Source organism: Taudactylus pleione, unplaced genomic scaffold, assembly GCF_031769625.1.
Source record: "Taudactylus pleione unplaced genomic scaffold, aTauple2 ptg000129l, whole genome shotgun sequence".
NCBI lineage: Eukaryota > Metazoa > Chordata > Amphibia > Anura > Myobatrachidae > Taudactylus > Taudactylus pleione.
In genome coordinates, this window is record NW_028284531.1 from 9291978 (window position 1) to 9316710 (window position 24733).

Here is a 24733-nt window from a genome sequence, read left to right on the forward strand (position 1 = left end):
TCTGTGTCTGGGAATGGATCCAGACTAACGCTGATTTGAGGAGTGCCTGCGTGCAGTGGTCCTTAGGCGCGAAGGAAAGTTGTGACTGCGGAAGTGTGGCTGTGTCCCTGGGCCCCCAGGCTAGTACAGCACTGGCGAGGGGCCTGTCAGCCTGTCCCATGAGCAGCTCCTGCTTCTAGCAGTGATTGTATCTGGTGGTCTTGCAACTGTAAAATTGCTCCTGTTTCTGCAAGTAATTTTTGCCAGAAATGTAATCCAATTGTATCCATTTGTTTTGTAACTGTGTAAGAAACATTGCATGCTACTACTACAAGCAGCAGGGATCAGACACCCAAGTTTACTATTTCAAAATAAATATATTCTAGTGCAGGGATAGGCCACATGTGTCACACAAGCTGCGGTGCAACTACATTTCCCAGCATGCCCTGCCACAGTTTTAAGCATACACTAACCCCGAAACTGGCGTGACACATGCTGCCTTCCTCTAATCTACTGCATTTTGCAATGATGCAAGCATCTAAGAGTTCCAGTCTGTAATAATCGTAAAGTTATGACATAAAGTTTTTTTTTTTTAATACTTAAAAAAATTCAGTTTTGCCTTTTTTTGTTTTAGAAGTTAAAATTCCATCCTTTACCTCCAGTTTTCTTTTATTTTACTGTAGTTTAGAAATATAGAAATATTTGAAGGATGTATTGTATGTGTTAGCTGTCTAGCACCAATGTGAGCATGCCTATTGTATTATTTATGTGTGTATGTGTGTTTAATCCAGATGTTCCCAAACACAGGGGGTCATTCAGACCCGCTCGCGAGCAAAGGACGCTCACAAGCGGGTCGATGTTGTGCAAATGCGCATGCACGAGACGCATGCGAGCGACAAGGAATACGTCGCTCGGGGTCTCGCACCAAAGGGGGCGTGCTGTCGATGGTGAGTGACAGCACGCCCCCTTTGGTGGGCGTGCCGGGGCGTGGCTGCCAGACGGAGGCGTTCCCATGGGAACGCCTACCGTCTGAAGCCGGCCCCACTGACATCAGTAATGATGTCAGTAGGAGTGATTTTGGCTCTGATAGAGCCAAAATCACTCCTGGGCTTGCGGCAGCAAGACCCTACCGCAGGGTCTCGTCGCAAGCCCGATGGTCGCGATGGTCTTGACCATCGCGACCATCTTTTTGGCCGCTCGCATATGCTGTGGGTGGTCACCCACAGCTATGCGAGCGGCCAGGAGGCCGCTCCATTTCCAGGGAGGAGGGCACTGATTCAGAGCGAGCGCTCTGGTCAGAGCGTTCGGCTCTGAATCAGGCCCACAGTCCTCAAAGCATCCTAAGGGGTAAATTTACTAAGAATTGAGTCTGGGAGAGTTTGTGTTTTTTCAACTCGATTAGCTTCGCCGAAACTCCAGTGATTTAAGGCTCCTGAAACTCTCAAATTTACCAAGAAGTGAGTTTAGCTGAGAGTGAGATGTCCGAAGGTGAAGCAGAACAAGATTTCTCCCCCGAGTAGCAGGTTTTGCAGGAGATGACTCACCTGAGATTGCAGTGTCTTCTCTCTGCAAAACTCTCCTGAGCAAGCAGCCTGAACATATCAGTGAGATATATGTAAGCTGCTTGTGTTCTAGCTGTAAAAAAAAACTGGTTAAATGTTTGTTAAAAAAAATTATATAGGGTCCTCCCCTAAAGCTTAAACAGCCCCAGACTCGATTCTTAGTAAATTTACCCCTAATGGTCCACGTTTTAAGGATAACCATGGTTGGGCACATTTGACTTAATTAGTACCTCAATCTTTTGATTTAACCATCTGTGCTCAACCATGGATAGTAATATAAAATAGTGGCTGCTCAGATCAACCTAATGGTCTTTCACAGGTGCATGAAAGGGAGGGGTGTAATTTAGACAAGAATAAAAAGGAAAAATGTTGAATACTGCATGATAATAGAAATCCAAAGATCTGGGGGCGTGGCCTAACTGAGCACCGTGCAAGACGTGCCTTTCTCTGGCTCCGTCTGGCCGGCAATAAAAGCGGCATATTCCGGAGCCCCTGCCTACTGCTGACTCTCCCCAGAGGGCTCCTACACCTTACCGGCTCCCGGAGACCCTGCTGAGCCGATCACGAATCCGCAGATGCCCGACCGCTGCTGCGGCCCACTCCGACAGTGAAGCCGCGGCCTCAATTTCTGTCCCTGGCGTGCCTCTGCCGGCGGCACCGTGGCTGTTAGATACCGCTGCCGCTCCCATCAGGTGGTCTGCCCATATGTCCTTGGACCCCCTGCTGATGTTCACCCGTGGCTGACACCTCCTGGGGCCTGAGTGAAGGAATAAATACAGTAAGTGCACACACTGCACAAATATCCAGCCGCCATCTTGGAAATCAGGATCCAGACATCCAGCTATGGGCCTGATTCAGAGCCGTTCGCTATTTGCGGTCGTTCGTTCAAAAACAAGGGGTGGCTATTCAAATGATCCGTTCGCAAATTGCAGTCTGTTCACACCTCTAAGTCTGAACGAGCGAGCAAAACATACGCTCGTTTATTTGTTAAAAACGCCCCCTGGCCGCACGCACCATACGTCATGTCCGCTATTTATTAGATTAATCGAGTACATCGACCAGCGTATGAACTGCTCGCTATTCTTGTGGTTGGTGTTTGCTACCACAAATTTGCGAGCAGTTCTGGCTATAAAATAGCCCAGTGACGTGGTCCATGACGCTGCTGTATTAATTATGCACACCCATAAAACGCCCGTTTTGACCTTTAAGCACGCCTGCGTTCGGATCTCCACTCCCCATTTTCAAGCACCTTCCCCTGTTACCACCCACATACGCCTCATTCTGTCACTCAAAATAGCAGGCACTCGCTATATAGCGTACAAACGATTTTTGGCCGCACTGACTGGTTCGCGCATGCGTACTAAAAACCGTTCGCATGCGCAGATGTGCAAACATCGCTCGGAACGAGCGTACTGCCGCTAACGAGCGGCTCTGAATGAGGGCCTATATTCCTTAAAGGACTGTGCACACTTGCTGCTTCACCATCCACCTGCTGCTCAATATTGCCTGCTGCCTACCCCCCATACATGCACAGCTTGTTATATATATCAGACTCCTCACTAAAGCTTAGATAATTTGCATCCAGCAAATTAATATATCTTGCTCTACTTTTACATTATTGGCAGATTTTAGCAGTTGTGAGAGATGCTGTGTGGATAGACAACTGACTATATTATATTCCTCTTGGCTGGACGAATAACTTTGTTTTTGTCTCATATTCTCACTACTGTTACATGAACTCTCCCTCTATTTCTCAGCTGCTATGGGAGCTATCACCACTTATCTCTGTCCTTTCATAGGTTTGAGAGCATAATGTAAACCATGGTTTATTAACCTATACATGTGGCTTTTCCTCATTCATCTGTCTCACGGCAACATCATCTCCTTTCACCTCCAGCTCCTACATTCTCTATGAAAGAGTTTATAGTGAATTGGCTCTAATTCAGCACAACAAGAAGACACTTCACACTATAATTCCTCAGAATCTGATTGCTCCGCATCCCGTTCTAGCTCTCAATGTAGAGGTACAACAACTGCAACCCCAAAATAAAAAAAAATGAAACCGGCTGATATTGCTGCAGTGCTCAGCCCTCTTTTAGATGAAAAATTGGTGAATCTAAAGGAGGCCATTGATTCCACCCTAACCCAGTTGAACCAACATTACAAACGTTTTGATGATGTGAAACAATGGGTCTCCTCCCTGGAAGATGACTTGCATTCAGCTAGTCAAGTCATTGAGGATCAGCGTAAAGAACTATCTGTTTTTGCTGACAAACTTGATGACTTAGAAAATCGTAGTAGGAGAAATAACCTACGTGTGGTGGACATTCCTGAGACAGTAAGGGGTCATGAGTTACTGGGTCTTCTTTGTGCCTGGATACCAGAACAGCTAGCTATGGATCTGAAAGGTACATCCAGGGGCGCAGAGAGTGGGGGGTACACTTTACCCGGTCCAGGACTTCCAGAGGGGCCCGGTACCGCCCCCCTCCCTTCCTCCTGCAGCAGCCCAGCACGTGGGAGATTGCTAGCGGCTGCTAAGCAGCAGCCACAGCAATCTCCTCTGCCTGAGGGGCGTGGCCACGCCTCCCACGATTAGGCCACGCCCCCTCTTTACCGGGGCCCGGCGGCGCTCTCTACGGCCCTGGCTACACCTTTGGTTATTGAGAGGGCACATAGAGTAGGACCAGATCGACGAAAAGATTCTGACCACCCTCGCCCGGTCATCATGAAAATCTTGAATTATGCTGATAAAACTAAGCTTCTCGACCACTACAGAAGAACCGCTAATCTAACTTATAAAGGTGACGTCTCCTCGTCTTTCAAGATTTTTCCAGCCATGTTGCCAGCAAGCGCAGAGAATTTGCTCCTGTCTGCAAGTAGCTCTTTGAAAACAAGATCAAATTTTCACTATTATATCCAGCTCGATTGAGAATTTTTAAAGATGGAAAACTGTTTTTTTTTGATGATCCTACAGCGGCCAGGAATTATATCTCACGCCAAGATACTTGACTTTTACCATAATAGTAATTCTATGTCTTTCATATTCTAAAAATCTATTTTTGGAATGAGGTACAAGCCACGATAAATTGCTAAAGATGCTCCACATGTTTACAGGATGGCTCTTTAGCATCATTTGTTTTTGCCTACCATTGACTGTTTTTTTTATTTGTTTTTGTTTCTGTTAAATACCCAGACCCCGAGACTTGGTCTGCCAAAGGTTTCCCTACCCTCACTCGCTGGGAGGAATAGAGGCCCTACACTGTCATTCACCTCTCTACACTGCTAATTCCTTCTACTGGAATTGGATAGTCGACCACCTTCGCCTCCCTCTTCTTCATCCACCTTGGGAAGAACCCAATTGACCTCTTTTACGATTGTATCCTAGAATGTTGAGGGACTTAACCATCCAATAAAGTGAAAAAAGTTATCTTACATCTTCATCGCCTCTGTCCGCATATTGTATTTCTCCAAGAAACTCACTGGACTGATGATATTAGAAATACTCTTCGTGCACCCTGGATCAGAGAATGTATCTCTGCCCCATACTCCAATAAAACTAGGGGGACTGCCATTCTTTTTCACCGGAATCTGATATACACTATACGTAGGAAATTCTTGGTTCCAGATGGACGGTTCATACTACTTGATGTACTCATTGACAATGTTGAATACACATTACTTAGCCTATGTGTCCCAAATTTACCTAACCAGTCTTTTTCTGCAGTACTGTTACAAAAACTTCTGGAATGGGGAGAACACAATCTCATAGTGGGCGGAGACTTGAACACGGTCGTGGATCCATCCATGGACAGATCGGGAGTGAGTACTCGTAGACCTACCCCTCACTGAGACACCATCCCTTCTCTCTGCACACACCTCAATTTACTGGACCCATGGCAACTTCACCACCCTTTACAAAAGGATTATTCTTTTTATTCCCACCCTCACTCTACCCACTCTCGCACTGATTATTTCCTGCTCTCTCACCACCTTTTTTCTAAAATCACGCATACATCTATTAAAGATATAATTATACCTGATCATGCCCCACTACTTCTAACTATTCAGCTAAGCCAACTTCAAAATTACTCTAAATGCTGGCGCTTTCCAGCATACTTATGCCATTCAGATGATTTTAATTTACATCTTAAAAATACCTGGCTCAATTATATTAATGACAACATAGACCAAACTGATAATTTAACAATATTTTGGGGGGCCTCCAAAGCTGTCCATAGAGGACATATCTTATTGTGTACTCACTCCAAACGTAAACTATTCACAACTAAACTTCAGGAACTTAGTAATGCCCTCACTGCCGCATATAGTACATCTAAACATTCTGACACACCTGCAAAACTGCATATTTACAAGCGAAACAAGTATATGATACTTTCCTCACAGAACAGGCCCAAAAGAACCATGATTATCAAAGAAATAAATTCCATAGATGGGGGAATAAATCAGGGAAACTCCTTGCAAATTTAATTAAAGGTTCCCAGACCAAGACGTGGGTTCATACCATAAATACTTCTGGTAAAATTATCTCCGACCCTACCGCTATTTGTGAAGAATTTATGCATTTCTATAAATCTTTATATACTGCAGGCCCTGATAACCCAGATGAAGGTTCCAAATTCTTAGAGGAAGCTCGTCTTCCTACACTCTCTCTGGAGGAAAGAGAATTTATTGATGAACCTATATCTGATGAAGAGGTTCTTAAAGTTATTAAATCCTTACTTAATGGTAAAAGCCCGGGCCCAGATGGTTTTGGTGCCGAGTTTTACAAAATGCTTGGAGCCGAATTAACACTGACTTTAACAAAACTTTATAATCACATTATTTAATTGTGTTAGCGAAACCAGGCAAGGATCCATCTCTAGTTGGGTCATACCGCCCTATCTCACTCCTTAATCAGGATTTCAAAATTCTAACTAAATTGATAGCAAATAGATTGCAAACTTTTCTGCCCCGCTTGATCTCACCTGCTCAACTTGGTTTTGTTCGGAATAGACAGTCTGTACAGGGAATCCGTGCGGCTATTGCAGCCATTTCATATACTCATCAACATAAAGGGAGAGATACTATCCTTATTAATCTAGATGCAGAAAAAGCATTTGACAAGATCACATGGCCCCATCTTTCTAGGGTGCTTCATTCCCAACACTTTGGCCCCGTTTTCCGCTCCCTTGTACACACTCTTTATACTACACCTATGGCACAGGTTATGGTTAATAGTATTACCTCTTCTACCTTTTACTTAGAACGTGGCACCAGGCAGGGCTGCCCCCTTTCCCCCCTCCTTTTTAATTTAGCACTCAACCCTTTTTTACGATTCCTGCTGAATCTCCATGGATACCAGGGTATAAAGATAGGGAATAGGGAACTTCGTGTAATAGCCTTTGCTGTCGACATGCTTCTTCTCACATTAAACCCTAGGAGCTCAGTCCCCTTACTAATCACAACCATCCAGCGTTTCTCTTTGTTTGCTGGATTTTCTATTAACTATGACAAATCTGATGCCCTAGTTATTTTCGGGAGGGCGAGATCGGATTGTAATAATAGTTTTCCCTTTCAATGGGCACATACCCATATTGAATTTTTGGGAATTGCATTACCTTCCCATCCTTCTCAACTATATACATATAATATACGTCTCGTTATTCGTAAAATTCAATCGGAGCTCAGTCTTCGGCAGACTCTTCATCTTAATTTTTTGGAACGTTGCAATTTGGTAAAAATGGGCAGTTTCCCAAAACTTTTATATGTATTGCAGATGACCCCTCTTCTTCTCACAAGACAGGATTTATCGCACCTTAATAGACTTATTTCCAGATTTTTGTGGAACAATAAAAAACCAAGAATTAGTTTCCGTAAATTAACTCAGCAGCCACAGAGATGAGGGATTAATTTACCTGACATTAAACAATACAATCTGGCCTGTCTCCTCCGCTTTGCCATTGACTGGATTCGAGGCTATAATATTTATATAGATGGTGCACTGGAATCACAACTATGCTCCCCTCTCTTGCTTAACTATGTCTTACATGCATGCCTCTCCAAACTTAAGTCACTCCATTTAGATAATATATTATTAACTTCCACTCTCCAGGCCTGGAAATTGGTTAGGAAAACACATAATCTTAATTACACACATTCTTTGTTTCTTCCTTTGGTAGGAAATATGGAATTTCAAGATGGCACTACATCCTTACCTTTTACAACTTGGCCCTCTTTGGGTATTTCCACTCTTAGACAATTACTGGGTTCCTCGAAGCTATGGAAAAGTACAATCTTAGGCCTCAACATAGGTTTCCTTACTTTCAAGCTGTACATTACTTGAAATGTATTCTTCCACGGTTAAATCCACAATACTTTGTAAATTCTTTTGATGCTCTTGTCCAATTTGTGTCATACTCTATCTCCACTATATACGCTCAAATGAGAATCGAACTTCATCCAGAAAGTGAGCTGCCAGGGATTAGCAAATGGGCTACTCAATTACCATCTCTCTCTCCCACTGATATTCTCAATACTTTTTATTTGAAGTTAAAGCTCATTACAGCCAGTTCCTATCAGGAAATGACATATAAAATATTACAAAGAGCATATATATAACTTAAAAGACGACATCTGATTGGTTTATCTGAAGATGCCAATTGCCCCAAATGCTTAACTCTTGAGGCAGATCTTAAACATTGCTTTTGGGACTGCCAATATATTCAACAATTCTGGAAAGACTTAACTCATTATGGTAATACCACTTTAGGTATATCATTCTGGTGCACAGCGTCTTGGACAATATACAACCTTTCTTTCTTGTACTTTGTCTTTTTTTTTTACACATATCATTTGACTATCCTCTTTCCTACCCATTTCTCCTTTTATTTTGATTTGTCCCATGGATGGATTGACGACTCGTGGGTCTCGAGTAAGCACCTGTTGTGCTGGTTATTTGTCATTTTGTTTTATGTCTCTTTTTTTTATATTATTATATTCTACCAATTAAGAAAATTTGCCAGTTATTATATCTTTTTTGGTTGATATGTTGTAGATTCGATGTTCAATTTCTTCCTTTAATATATATATGAACTTGATCTGCCACCTTTGGCTCAAGCTGCATACATTTTAAACATGAACAGTTTCATGTTTAAAATGTATGCAGCTTGAGCCAAAGGTGGCAGATCAAGTTCATTGATCTGAGAATCAGTGTAGGGACTGGCCAGATGGGAATGACCGTGAAGCGGTGGTCAGCTTAACAAATTATTGCAATATTTTGGAACCAACATTCCCTATGTTCAAAGGAGTTGCAGTTTGAAAAGCATGTGAGTGCCGAGTTTGTATGATATATTTTATGTAGATGGTGTGGTCACATGCCAAGGGCACCCCAGATGGTTGAGTGCCGTGGATTAAGCCTGTCGTTTATACAGTCAGGTCCATAAATATTGGGACATTGACAGAATTTTCATATTTTGGCCTCTATTCACCACCACAATGGCTTTGAAATGAAACAAACAAGATGTGATTTAACTGCAGACTTTCAGATTTAATTTGAGGGTAATTACATCCAAATCAGGTGAACGGTGTAGGAATTACAACGGTTTCTATATGTGCCTCCCACTTTTTAAGGGGCCAAAAGTAATGGGACAAACTAAACAATCCTAAATCTAACTTTCACTTTTTAATACTTTGTTGCAAATCCTTTGCAGGCAATTACAGCCTGAAGTCTGGAATGCATAGACATCACCAGACGCTGGGTTTCATTCCTGGTGATGCTCTGCCAGGCCTCTACTGCAAATGTCTTCAGTTCCTGCTTGTTCTTGGGGCTTTTTCCCTTCAGTTTTGTCTTCATCAAGTGAAATGCATGCTCAATCGGATTCAGGTCAGGGGATTGACTTGGCCATTGCATAACATTCCACTTTTTAGCCTTAAAAGACTCTTTGGTTGCTTTTGCAGTATGCTTCGGGTCATTGTCCATCTGCACTGTGAAGCGCTGTCCAATGAGTTCTGAAGCATTTGACTGAATATGAGCATATAATATTGCCCGAAACACTTCAGAATTCATTCTGCTGCTTTTGTCAGCAGTCACATCATCAATAAATACAAGGGAACCAGTTCCATTGGCAGCCATACATGCCCACGCCATGACACAACCACCACCATGCTTCACTGATGAGGTGGTATGTTTTGGATCATGAGCAGTTCCTTTCCTTCTCTTCTCTTCCCATCACTCTGGTACAAGTAGATCTTTGTCTCATCTGTCAATAGGATGTTGTTCCAAAACTGTAATGGCTTTTTTAGATGTTGTTTGGCAAACTCTAATTTGGTCTTCCTGTTTTTGTGGCTCACCAATGGTTGCATCTTGTGGTGAACCCTCTATATTCACTCTTGTGATGTCTTCTCTTGATTGTTGACTTTGACACATAAACATCTACCTCCTGGAGAGTGTTCTTGATTTGGCCAACTGTTGTGAAGGGATTTTTCTTCACCAGGGAAATAATTATTTTGTCATCCACCACAGTTGTTTTCCGTGGTCTTCCAGGTCTTTTGGTGTTGCTGAGCTCTCCTGTGCGTTCTTTCTTTTTAAGAATGTTCCAAACAGTTGATTTGGCCACACCTAATGTTTTTGCTATCTCTCTGATGGGTTTGTTTTGATTTTTCAGCCTAATGATGGCTTGCTTCACTGATAGTGACAGCTCTTTGGATCTCATATTGAGAGTTGACAGCAACTGATTCCAAATGCAAATGTCACACCTAGAATCAACTCCAGACCTTTTACCTGCTTAATTGATAATGAAATAATGAGGGAATAGCTCACACCTGTCCATGAAATAGCTTTCGAGTTGATAGTCCCATTACTTTTGGCCCCTTAAAAAGTGGGAGGCACATATTGAAACTGTTGTAATTCCTACACCGTTCACCCGATTTGGATGTAATTACCCTGAAATTAAATCTGAAAGTCTGCAGTTAAAGCACATCTTGTTTGTTTCATTTCAAAGCCATTGTGGTGGTGAATAGAGGCCAAAATCTGAAAATTCTGTCAATGTCCCAATATTTATGGACCTGACTGTATATATATATATATATATATATATATATAACCTTTAAAGAAAGGGGTGCACTCACCAGTCTTCTAAAAAAGTCCTTTATTCCAACATTTAAAAGTAAATACAGGATCAACGTTTCGGTCCCAACCATGGACCTTTGTCAAGATAACAATACAAGCAACTAACATCCCTTATGTATATGTATATATATATACATATACAGTAAAACACAGCGGCACTCACGGCTCTTGTAATAAAGAATAACGCCAACCAAGGACACGTGCCCTTGGTTGGCGTTATTCTTTATTACAAGACCCGTGAGTGCCGCTGTGTTTTGCTGCATATATATTGAGTATTTTATACTACAGATGGCACCAGGGCCAGTATAACGTGTTTGTTGTGGAGTGCTGGCTTAAAGAGACATATATATATATATACTTATTGGATTATGCAAAGCCTTAAGAAATATATTTTGGAAAAAAAAACAAGAAATCCAAAGATTATTGTTGTATATATTTGCAAAGATATGTTTAAGAATTTGGCCACGTCAAGGCGTCTCTCTACCGGTGTCCCTAATGCTCAACCATGGATATCTTTTAAAAGTGGACCGTTAGGGTGCCTTGAGGACTGAGTTTTAGAACCCCTGGTGTAATCTATTGTAAAGTAGGCTGAGAAACAATCAGAACATTGGAACAAGTATTGTGCTAGAGTAATGTGCAGACAGCCAGAGATGTACAATAATTACAGACTATGCTGGGTACACACTGGAACATATATTGTACGAGCAGACTACGAACGATATATATTGTCCTCACCATCTGGCAGTGTGTACACACAATATATCTATCAATGACATCTTTCACAAATGTATTGCATCGGCCGTGCTGCACTGCATACAGTATATTGCGCAGATATTTCGTTCACAACCTCTTGCGTGTAGACACGACCAAATGACTGACCCACATGCTGGACACAGGAACCAGTGAAAAAGTCATCACAACCGGTTCTCCTGGCCAGACATATCGTGTGGCCAATTGGTAAGTGTATACGCACAATATCATTTGTGCATAACCTCACCAAATCGCTAGATCGGTCGGCTGGGTGGCCGATCTGTCCGTCCAGTGTGTATCCAACATTAGATTGATGAGAATTGCAGAACGCTGCATGTTTCCAGTGTTTCAAGAGATAAATCGCCTGTTGTGTGACGAGAATCATGTTTCCCATTTAAGTACAGTGGAAAAGGTCATTATTAAAAGACATCTTCCTTACACCATACTGTAGCCAATGCATTAAAGCATTCACATGGCTATAAAACATGCAATGCAGCCGGTCAATCAGCATTAGATTATCCACAGAGATGACCAATGATTACATTACACAGTGACTTATCACGGTGGAAAAAAAATGCATACCCATCAAGTTCAACCTGTCATAAATTGTAAATGTCATGATTTAGAGCAGGGGTGGGCAATTACAGCAGCTGGGGGGGCCACTTACGAAGTTTTAGTAAACGGTCAAGGGCCGTATTATGTATTTATAATACCTATTGATAAAATTGTAAATATTTTTTTTTACAAGGAATTTGAAATTCACGCAAGATATAAAAGTGAGGACAGAGGTACACCAGGCAGACAAGGGTTAGCAGGTAGAGGGGTATGGGAGACAAAGGAGCAAAAACAAAGTTGGCATTTACAACTTTCTCAGGCTATAGGTGCATTTTGGTTTGGTAAAGCAATAAAATAAAAAATGGCTGGCTGATAAATAATAAAACATAAATAAGCAGAAACCCCAGCTGCATCTCATAAGCAGTTGTGGGTAAATGAGACCATTACATATGTACTAACATGCCACACTGCAGTGCCCCCCCATATTATGCCACAATATAGTGCACTACATTATACCACACTTTAGTTCCCCACACATTATACTACACTGTAGTGCCTCACACATTATACCACACTGTAGTGCCCACACATTATGCCACCTGTAGTGCCCACATTATGCCAGAATGTAGTGCCCACACATTATGCCACTTGTAGTGTCCAAATGTTATGCCACCTGTAGTGCCCACACATTATGCCACACTGCAGTGCCCCCATATTATGTCACAATGTAGTGCCCCCTCATATTTTGCCACACTGTAGTACCCACACATTATGCCACAATGTAGTGCCCACACATTAAGCCACAATGTAGTTCCCACACATTATGCCACTTGTAGTTTCCAAATGTGATGCCACCTGTAGTACCCACACATGCCACACTGCAGTGCCCCCCATATTATGCCAAAATGTAGTGCACTACATTATACCACACTTTAGTGCCCCACACATTATACCACACTGTAGTGCCCCACATGTTATACCACACTGTAGTGCCCACACATTATGCCACACTGTAGCGCCCACACATTATACCGCACTATAGTGCCAACACATTATGCCACCTGTAGTGCCCCCACATTATGCCACACTGTAGTGCTCTCACATTATGCCTCACTGTAGTGCATCCCACATTATGCCACACTATAGTGCCCCATTTTGTTACACTGTAGTGCCCACACATTAAGCCTCTCACCTTGATGTGGAGCTTTCTGTGGTTCCCTCATCCTCCATGCTGCTGAACTGAAGTTTGTGTAGTCCCGCCCCCCTGCTTTGGTCAGAGGAGCATGTATGCTGGCCTCCTCCAATCAGGGCTCAGCACATGGTCCTTTGACCCTCTGGTGTCTCGGGGCAGTGGCGTAACTATAAATTTTGCTCCCCCATGCAAAAAAGTTTCAGGCGCCCCCTCCCCCGCCCAAAGATCAAACACACCCAAAGACGACATTTAAGGTGTGTGGTTACATGATACAGTAATGTGCCTTACACATTATGACACACTAAGTAATGCCACTTATAACACAGTATGCCACACCGGAATGCCCCTTACAACACATTATGCCACACAGCAATGCCCCTTACACATGCCACACAATAATGCCACGTATAACACATAATGACATAGCGTAATGCCCTTATAACAAATTTATGCCACGCTGTAATGCCCCTATTTCACATTATGCCACACTGTAATGCCACATACAACACATTATGCCACACAGTAATGCCCCTAATAGCACATTATGCACACAGTAATGCTAAATACACATTATGCCAAACAGTAATGCCCATTACATCCCACCCTGACAGATCTACTTCACTAACCGTCCTCTCTGCTCCTGCCAGTCTGTCACCTCAGCTCAAGACAGGTTGCACAGATTTTATGTCCGTGTAGAACCAGATTATTGGAAACATAGCTTATAACCTGTAAACTGCATGTATCAAGTTAGTGCCCCTTATACAGTGCCCCCTATACTAGTGCCCCTTATGCAATACCCCCTGTAATAGTGCCCATTATGCAGGGCCCCCTGTAGTTGTGCCCATTAAAGTAGTGTCCCCTGTAGTTATGCCCCATATGCAATGCCCCCTATACTAGTGCCCTTATGCAATGTCCCCTGTAATAGTGCCCCTTATGCAATGCCCCCTGTAGTAGTGCCCATTATGCAGGGCCCCCTGTAGTTGTGCCCATTATGCAGGGCCCCCTGTAGTTGTGCCCAGTAAAGTAGTGCCCCCTGTAGTTGTGCCCCATATGCAATGCCCCCTGTAGCAAGTGCCCCTTATGCAATGCCCCCTGTAATAGTGCCCATTATGCCATGCCCCCTGTAGTAGTGCCAATTATGCAGGGCCCCCTGTAGTTGTGCCCATTAAAGTAGTGCCCCCTGTAGTTGTGCCCCTTTTAGTAATGCCCCCTGTAGTTGTGCCCCTTCTAGTAGTGCCTCTTTTAGTAGTGCCCCCTGTAGTTGTGCCCCTTCTAGTAGTGCCCTCGGTAGTTGTGCCCCTTCTAGAAGTGCCCTCTGTAGTTGTGCCCCTTTTAGTAGTGCCCACTGTAGTTGTGGCCTCTCCTGTAGTTGTGGCCTCCCCAAAACTCTCTCCCTCCCCTCCCCCCCCTCCCTCACTTACCTGACTTTGCGCGCTGTCATCCGCGTTGTCTCTCCCGCTGCCGCGCTGACTGGATCTAAACAGATCCAGCAGACGCGGCCGCGCAGGTGACGTCTGCATTACTGGGAACGCTGGCCTCTGAAGTGATCGGAGGCTTCCTTAGCCTCCGTTCATTTCAGAGGCCAGCGCTCACAGTTGCAGTGGCGTAACCACTGCCCCCCTCACCCCCAAGCTACCCGGCGCCTCCAAGCCACCGTGGGGGCTGCGGGGGCAGTAGTTACGCCACTGTCTCGGGGGGCAGAGCTAGGCTATGTGTCCTGGCATTAAGTTGTATGCCAGATGTTTATGTGCGAATGTGCAAGGAACTGTGTATGTGGGAAAAGGTACAGAATACAGATGCAAATGGGAGCTAGAGTGACGTTGATTAGGCTACTGGAGAAGATATGTAGGGCCCCACAATGGTGCAGTGTCCTTTAGGTTTTGAAACTGTTAAAATAAAACATGGACGCTATTTGGGTTTTTGTTATTTGAAATATATTATGGCTCTTAGAAAATATGTTTATTGAGCTATTAATGCCTACATGCCATCATTGTTGTTGTTCACTAATATTATTATTGTCCAACCCAATCAGCAATCACAGGGATCCATGTGAAGCATTTTAAGTTTGGAGTTGCATTAACTTCTTGATTGTACATTGACCTGCTCACTGGAAAATATACAGTATATATATATATGTGTATGTGTGTGTACACATACATTCAGTACTGTGCAAAAGTTTTAACCAGGTGTGGAGAAAATGCTGCAAAGTAAGAATGCTTTAAAAAATAGAAGTGTTAATAGTTTATTGTTATCAATTAACAAAATGCAAAGTGAATGAAAAGAAGAGATATCTAAATCAAATCAATTTTTGGTGTGACCACCCTTTGCCTCCAAAACAGCATCAATTCTTCTACGTACACTTGCACACAGTTTTTAAAGGAACTCAGCAGGGAGGTTGTTCCAAACATATTGGAGAACTAACTACATATCTTCTGTGGATGTAGGCTTGCTCAAATCCTTCTGTCTTCTTCATGAAATCCCTATAGAAGGACACGAGCTTGTACCAATTGTGGTGTACAGTGCGGTAGACACAGAATTCATCCACTCAATGCATTTCGCCTTTGGGTAATGTGATACAACCTCCAATTCTTATATAAAACACCATATGACAATTGACCAATCCCTGGTGTTAGAATATGGTACAACTGACAGTTCTTTTATACAGTATGTTAGTAAATACACCATGCGGTACAATTGATTTTTGATTAGTATACTAAAGGTTTTTTTTATTTACTGTCACTGTTTATACACATATCCCTTGCATTCCCCTCATCCACAACACAGATACAGATTCTGGTGATATTTTCTTGTCTTTCATTCATTTTTGTATTTATTTAATTTTGTTATTTCTCATGTAGAATTCAGTGGGTATTCATACCTTTGTGTTCCTAGCTAAGATAGTGCTTTACGTTTTTATACTATTCTATTTAAAGTTATATTTAACTACTATTCCAGGAGTGTACCCCAACTGTAGTGCATTCTTTTCTCTTTTTCCTTTATAACTTTATCAATTTGCTCTTGTATTCCCCACACATTATAGAAAGAGGTGTGATCATACAGACATATATCACCTAATCCAGGCATTATATATCTCCCTAGATATATACATATACTATTAGTGAATTTCAAGCTCCTGTGCAACCTCTCCTTCCCATTTCCCCCTTCTATTTTGCATTATATGATAGGAAGGTGTCAGAACCCTCAGTGCATCTCAGCTTGCTGTGTAGCCGCAGACCGGTTAGAGTGCTCATGCTGGCCCCTGTCCACCGCCAAAAGCACCTACAATGGCCACATGAGCATCAGAATTGGACCATGGAAGAAGGTGGCCTAGTCTGATGAATCATGTTTTCTCTTACAACATGTGGATGGCCTGGCGCGTAATTTACCTGAGGAAGAGATGGCCAAAAGTAAAAACCTCCCATGTCACATCTGCCATGACACTACTTAGTTAATTATGCACTCCCATAAAACGCCGTTTGCATAGTCAGGCACGCCTACATTCGGATCTCCACTCCCCCGTTCACAAGCACCTTCCCCTGTTACCACCCACAAATGCCTCATCCTGTCACTCAAGCTAACGACCTAGCTGTGTTCAAGGAGAGAGCAATTTCTGATCGTAATAGCTAGTTTGCGCGCACGCATTACGAATTTTACGCATGCGCAGTTTAGCGAACATCGGTGGCGTACGACCGAGCGGCCGTAACGACCGACTCTGAATGAGGTCCACAGTCTCCTGGAGCATCTTGAGGATGCTCCAGGACGTGCTGTTCTTACAGGTGCTGGCGGTTCTGCCCCTTCCTCATGATGTCACATGCTCAGTGGGTGTGGCTGGCACAGGGCACTAGTTAGCCCTGTTACGGCGATGACCAGAGGTGGGGCTGCAGCGCAGTCCAACTGCCACACCAACTGCCAGCGAGTCCTGGACGGCGATGTTTGGCAGCATTAGGGTTTGGCAGTTGGTGTGACTCCCATATTTTAATTTTGGACGGCTCTGTAGCCCAACCTCTAGAGCCTCCACTGGCAATGGCTACACCTCTTCATGGAAACGTTATTCCCCGATGACAGCAGCATCTTTAAGCAGGATAATGCACCCTGCCACACTGCACAAATTGTTCAGGAATGGTCTGAGGAACATGATAAAGTGATCAAGGTGTAGACTTGGCCTCCAAATTCCCCAGATCTCAATCGGATTGAGCATCTGTGGGATGTGCTGGAAAAAGAAGTCTGAGCCATGGAGGCCATAATTTCAACTTACAGGACTTAAAGGATCTGCTGCTAATGTCTTGGTGCCAGATACCACGGGACACCTTCAGAGATCTTGTGGAGTCCATGCCTCGATGGGTCACAGCTGTTCCGGAGGCACGAGAGGGACTTACGCAATATCAGGCAGGTGGTTTTAATGTTATGGATGATCACTATATCTTAAAATGTTTTTATATATAGTGGCTTCTCAGGTGCTAGGAAGAGGTGCCATGTATTGGGTAGCCGTACCGATGCACTACAGCCCTAAGTGGGGTGAATATATTGTGGGCAATGGAGGAGGTGCCCCTTCAGTGCTGGAGCCCGGCGGCAGGCGCCTCCATTGCCTCGCATAGTTCTGCCCCTGTATGAATGAATTATATCTAATTTTTGTGCAAGTATTATGCGACTTGGACACATGGGCAGACTGAAAACATTGGGCCTGATTCATCACGGATCGCAACTGCAACAGCGTATGCAGATTGGCCAATGGTGCATACTGCGCATGCGTATGCACCGCAGTGCCAGTGCGTGAGTTGGCATTACGATAGCACTGCGATCACCTATGCAGACTCAAAGCCATCGCAGATCAAGAGACAGGACGGCAGCGTTTGGGGGTGGTGACGGGGGATTGGTAGAAGAAACGCAGGCGTGCCTGTCTGTTTGAACGCCGTTGCATGAGTGTGCATAAATTAGCCACTGCTACGGCATACCCAGTATGAGTACTCACTGCGTGCGATGAGGTTAGCGATTCTGAGTAAGGTCAGACCTGTTGTAATGTTACTGATGTTCCTGATGTATACGTGGGACTGCAAGGTATTACGGATGTGCAAAAGCGGTAGTGGGTGCGTCTCTATGCTGGCTTTGCGATTGCAGACATTAGCATATTTTTGCAGCAGGTCTGCATGTCGCAATAGTGGAATCAGGCGCATTGTCCGCTTGCGTGTGACATCAACATTGCGTGCACCTCTAAATCAGGCCCCTCTATGCTGTACTACTGGTGATCCCTGGCATTATGATTTTACTAGCATGTCTGTTTCCGCAGTTGCACTGATTTCGGCAGGCCATGTTTAGACAGAGATTTGGCACCTCCATAAGGCTGGTGCAATGTTCGATGATGCGAGCGGTGTGCGGCAGGTGGTGCGTTCAATTGCGCACTACGGCAATGGACATTTATGTACAAATCCCATTGGCTGCGGCATTAGCATTTAGACGCAGTCGCGCTTTGTCAACAGAAGCCGTACGGGCTAGACTAGCACACACCTCTGACTCTTTCCCAGAGGCTCATCTCTGTCCAATGAACAGGATGACAGTGTATACAAAGTGCAACAGCCGGCATCAAGCAATTGATAGTGATACATTGTACATTGTATCACTTAAGGAAGAAATATATTAATAAATCAATTAGAACATAATTAAAGTGATCACCGGTAATATAGAGTACAGCCTCATATCTAATATCGAGTACAGTAGTATATATTAGGCACACAGTAATCCTACTGCCCGTTCCTGAAATGACAATCATAAACTGAGTCTGTAACTGAATGCAATTTATAAATATAATAATGTTTATAGCTCCTACATCTGCGTGGCTTTCTGTACAATCGTTTCTGAAAATTCATTTTTTTAAATCCATGTTTGCATTTCTCCCTGTGCAGAAACCGGAGAACAGCAGAACTGCTGCAGCACCGTGGCTGGCTCTATATTTTAATGCTGGGTTACGAGCTGAGGTAACTCCGCCCACCCCATCCTCAGGACGATGAATGGGCTGCGGTGCTTCTCTCTGTACCTGTATAGTGATGCAGAGACAAGAGCAAGCGGTACGGGGCCACCAGGAACCTTTCAAACTCCCCTCCGTGCCCGGGCCACGCCCATACCGGCGGTCGGCGCTGCTGATTGGTTCTCACCCAGCTCATTTACATTGACGTCAATAAAGGCTGGAGGTCAGGCGCTTATTGGCTGTGCCGCTGTCACGGCGGCGGCGGTGAGGTGGTGCACGGGGAGAGCAGCGCTGGGTACAGGCAGGAGGAGGAGGAGGAGGGCAGCGCAGGAGGCAGAGGGGAGAGCGCTGCATTCATACATATAGCAGCAGCACTGATACATACTGTAGCAGCTGCAGGCAGGGAGGTAATGCAGAGCAGTGTGTACTGGCAGTGACTGCACATAGCCCGTCATCCCAGCTATAAGATCGCCCTTTGCAGTAATTGGGGACAGCCCCAAGCTCACAGGTGTGCGCCCACCTCTGCCGGCCTGTGACACCCCAACACCTGCTGCTGGGACTGCGGCTCTCTGCGCTCCCATGGTGGCCCTGTGGGGCTAGCAGCGACGGCAGCAGCGGGGTATGTGTGTCCGGATCAGGCTGCGGGTCTTTCCCTGCGGTCTTCAGGGGGCGGAGAGGGGGAATCTTCCTGCTGCCAAGAAGAGCGGAGTGTGCAGATGTAAATAAGACTCTTCTTCCACCATCTCCTCCTCCTCCTCCGCTGCTGCTGCTGGGTGATGAGGAGGAGCCCCAGGGTCCCCACCAAGATTTTGTAGCCGCGGAGGGGGCAGACCTGTGCCGCCTTGAGTAACCCCCATCATCCGAGCCACTCACCCATGAGCCCCAGGAACAGTCCTGATGTGCAGCTTGCTGTAGTAGCCGGGGAAGGATAAGGCACCACCGGTCGCATTGGGCAAAGCAGCATCCCTGCCTCACACATGCACGGAGCCCCGGCGGGTGCGATGCTGCCATGCTGATGCCGCCGCTGCACAGAGAAGACGTCCGGCCGGGTGTAGCAGCAGGAGGAGTCCAATCAGGGATCCCGATGTCCCCATCATTCGGGGGTTAGTGCGGGAGGAGCGGCCCCTGAGAGCAGGAGACTCGCTTCCTATCACTGGTCCCTGCGGTCTGGGGCTGTGCAGAGGGACATGCGGGAGGGCGGCCGCAGCGCATCGCCGGCTGCAGGACACGACGCGTCGCCGCTCGCACTGACCGGCAGCGAGGACTGAGGAGGGCACCCAGTGGTTCGGACTTGGCTCAGGAGGCATCAAAGCATGGGCTGTGCTCCAAGCATCCACATCTCTGACAGCAGGGTGGTGTATCACAGTGGCAAAGAGTCTGACGACTCCAACTCTCCCCATCAGACCAACGCACTGTCTCAGCAGCAAGGCAACTCAGTCCCTGGATTATTCATTAAATCCTCTAACACATCCACTTATAAGGTGAGGGCTAATTCCTCTAAGAAAGGCAGGAGGGAGAACAGCCAGAGCATGGAGGCAGAGGTACACACCAGCAGATCCAGTGTGAAGGTAACAGCAGGATGGGAAATCAACATCTATCCCCCTCACCCCCCACCACAACCTTTGCAGTGTAGGCCTTTCCAGCAAAATAAGGGTTACAATTCTGACAAATTACTATATGTGTTGCGTAACTGGTCACCTTGGTATGGCAGAGTAAATCATTCATGATCCCAACCATCTCATTCCCATTTACCCTTGATCAGGGTCCTTCCCAAGGGGCCCATTTAATTCTACCTTCTAAATGTCCCTTTTAGAGTCTGATACACTCTCTGTGCTTCCTTATGTGTCAGTCACTCAGGTAATTCATCTCACTAGTTTCTGTTAATGAGAGTCACATTCATGGCCATTGTTTACCCATGGGGTGTTTTCATTAAGAAAGAACAGGGCTACTCCGAAACCTGTCAAAAAAATAAATAAATAGAAAAAATAAAACATCCAGTTATCTGGGTTTTGCAATGAGTACAGGGCCTATCTCTTTCTGTCCTTGACTGTGGTACATGGCCGGTTATTTTATATGGCTTACATTTGTGTCAGTGTTAAACATCAGCAGGCAAATATTGATATTTGTATAGGTATTTTCTGGCACTGGTCACTAATTGCTGAATGAAATATTTAACATTGGAAAGAAAAGCTGCTTGTTGGAAGCTGTCAACCTGTTAGATGGATAGGGAGCCAGGGAATTTGCAAAATATACTCCATGCAGACTGTCTCTTTCATACTGTGTTCTGGTGAAGCGGGATGTCTGTGTCCACTCTGAAAATGACATCCCACAACATAAACTAATAGTGAGAATCAGTGCACACTATAGATAGCCAAGCTTCATAGTAGGTAGAATGCCTATTGCCTCCATTGCTGTTGAAACGTGCCGCCGAGCCCTATGGATTTAGCTAAAGCTTTACGAAAAAAAGAAAACTCTAAACAAATAGTAATTATACATTAAAAAGAAAGCACAGAATTTAAATCAAAATGAAAAAAAAAAAAAATATGGAGGAACATACAAAAGTTTTTTATACCTAATGTGGAAACCTGGAAAATATATATATATTTTTTTTGTGGATGTACAGTAAAGTTTCACTTGTAATATTAAATAACACATTATGGATTTGGTCCTATGTACCTTCTGTGTACCTACTTGGAGTTATGTATGGGGTTTGTGAAGTGAATCTGATTTAGGCCCAGATCATGCTACTCCTGAGTTATGTTCTTGTTCTGCTACAGTAAATGTACCATGCACTTCTAATCATAACTCATACTGAACAAAACTTTTTTTTCAGCAGGAAGCAGGGATACACATGTTGCCTTTGTATAATTTTGTTATGTTTTAAAATAATAATAATCCACTTTAGTAGCCAGTTAAAAAATAAATCAATCAGTATTACTTACCGAATTACTCACCATAATCTTGCCCCGTTTATACTGGAGTGTTATTTTCCAGTATAATTAGATGATTTATGACAGCTAGTGATACATAAAGTGAATGTCATTGTGACAGTACTAGTTTGTATAATCTCTGTCCAGTTAATTTTTTTCAGTTGATAACAAATTTTACCTGAGATTATTGTTTTTTTTGTTTTTCTTCCCACTGGACTTTTAGTCACTGTTGACTATTAGGTTTGTTGATTTTAATAGTGCATGTTGTGTGCCGAATACAGTAATTACACTGGTATACCTGCTTTCAGATGGATGAATCTACTAACTATTGTGAAGTATGACTGGGCTTTACAAGGTGTAATTAAAAACAACTATTTAATTAAAATAGTCCTTGAATTAACATATTTTTATTTACAACCAAATTATTCATTCTTGTAACAGCTGCTGCAATATTTGTTTCCTCCGGTAACAGGTCAGAGAGTAGTTTCATAGCTAACTTTTTCGTTGTCTTGTATGATTGCACACATGTGATCAACCTTTTTTTGTTAGTAATTTATTTTAACCACAGTTGTTGGCTAGTTGGCTAAGCATACAGAACGTCACAAAATGTTGTGTGCTTGAGTGCAGATCCATAAAGCTTGTCAATTTTTGGAGTTAAAATGGATGCTGGGAAATATCCTGTGTACAATTTGCAGAATTTTTGGGTGCCATGGAAGAAATTGAAATTGAGCCGTCCTAAGAGATTTATGCCCTCCCACCTGGAAAACCTGCCATGCAGATTCATCTTTTCAACTTTATTTATATCTCTTCTTTTAAGTTCCAGACAAAGTTAGAGCAGTTTTCATTTTACTATCAAATCACTGATATTTACATAAGATTTTGCTACTTTTTGCCCATATTTTGACCATATTTTAGTAAATGGTTAAAGTGTCTGATTGTGCTGCTGTTTATTTTTACCTACCTTACTAAAGGACACCTTAACCCAAATTAGTCCATTTCACCCCATTATGTAAACGGTTTGCCAGCAATTTTTTCATGTTTCTTGAAATTGTAACTAATTTTCCCTTCTAAACATAAAAACCTGTGTAGTTGAACAAACTATTTACCTGTGAAGAAAGTTGGCAGTGGCTCTATATCTGTATATGCGATCCTGAAGTTTTAAAATATGTTTTCATTCTGGTCTTTTGACTAGACCACCTACATATACAGTACAATCACCAAGAAAAAGCTTATTTTGAGTTACTTTTCTTTGCTTAGCAAGGAATGGCATTAGCTGTGCAATATAATTCATAAACTTCCAATGAGTGAAATTCCATGTAACAAGTCCCTGACCTCTGCTTGTAAAAGTGAGGCCCTCTGTGCTCTTCATGAAGCAAAGAAAGGGTCTATTTATAAATGCATTCATTATGTTTATAGTGGCTAGAAACTTTGGGTGTTATTTAGTTTGAGAACCAGGTCTTAATAATTTCATTGGCCCATTACAGAGATTGGTACGATTTTATGTCATAGTGTAATAGGGTTATGTTGTTACCTTCACACTACAAGTCTTCTGATATGTTATACCAGAGCTGTAACTAGACTTTTTGGTGCCCTGTGCCAGCGAGAGCATTGGCGCCCCTCCCCCCATTTTTTAAATAGGGACATAAGATAGTGGACCTGAAAAAGGGCCATGGCCTCATGGTGAAGGGCCAGGGAAGAGATAGGGGAGGCCAAGAGATGCTGGGGATAAAAAAAGAGGAAGCTACAAGTGAGAATGATAATAAACTGGAAAATTCACAGGCCCAAATAGCGCCCCCTGCCTTGCGGTGCCCTGTGCCAGGGCACTGGGCGCACTACCCTAGTTACGGCCCTGTGTTATACACTATGACATTGCTAAATTAAGCTAGTTAGGCTATGCAAACTCATATTTCATGTGCACACATGTTTTATTGTCAGAGCCTAAAATGTTGATTTCTTGCTTATCTTTTATGTTTATAAAATAATATATATATCTATATATAGCCCTTTCCCGCCGCTTGTCAGCCTTGAATTCATATTGCTCCGGCCCCCACATGCTCCTCTGTGAAAACTCCATACGGGAGATGGAGGAGCGTGTAGGGGAGGGAACAATATGAATTCAAGGCAGACAAGCGCAGGAAAGGGCTATATATATATATATACATATATATATAGTAATAACAAAAGTCAGGCGGCACTCAGAGTCTACATAAATCCAATACCCTCACCAGAGGGATTTAATAGTCGACGTTTCGAGGTGAGTTCACCCCTTCCTCAGGACAACATAACATGTTATGTTATATATACACAGTATATATAATTGTTTTTCTATAGCTCTACCCCCAGTAGCTCCACCCACAGTTCTGAACCTATTTTTCCAGAAAAATAGCCTTGGATATATATATATATATATATATATATATCCAAGGCTATTGATCCTAACATACTTTCCAATTAACGACCGATCTCTCTTCTCCCTTTTGCTTCCAAACTCCTTGAGCGTAATGTTTACAACCTCCTTACCACCTTCCTTTCCTCCCACTCCCTCCTTGACTCATTTCAATCTGGCTTCCGTTCTCTACACTCCACTGAAACTGCCCTCACGAAAGTCAGCAATGACCTCTTTATTGCCAAACCCAAGGGCCACTACTCTCTACTCATTCTCCTTGACCTCTCTGCTGC

The 24733-nt window shown here is 43.6% G+C and overlaps 1 protein-coding gene across 3 annotated transcripts in view; it reads left to right on the top strand.

Annotated features, from left to right (window-relative positions):
* PDE8A (phosphodiesterase 8A) overlaps nucleotides 1-24733 on the top strand; it is a 391617-nt gene that overhangs the window by 116806 nt on the left and 250078 nt on the right. The window contains exon 1 of one of the 3 annotated variants that reach the window (XM_088472831.1): nucleotides 19418-20692. The exons of 1 other annotated variant lie outside the window; for it this stretch is intronic. In XM_088472831.1, the coding sequence (XP_088328957.1) occupies nucleotides 20438-20692 (255 nt within the window). In that variant the 5' untranslated portion in view covers nucleotides 19418-20437. Of the gene's footprint in view, nucleotides 1-19417; nucleotides 20693-24733 lie in introns of those variants that run through there. One more of the 3 variants, XM_088472832.1, reaches the window with a different exon arrangement.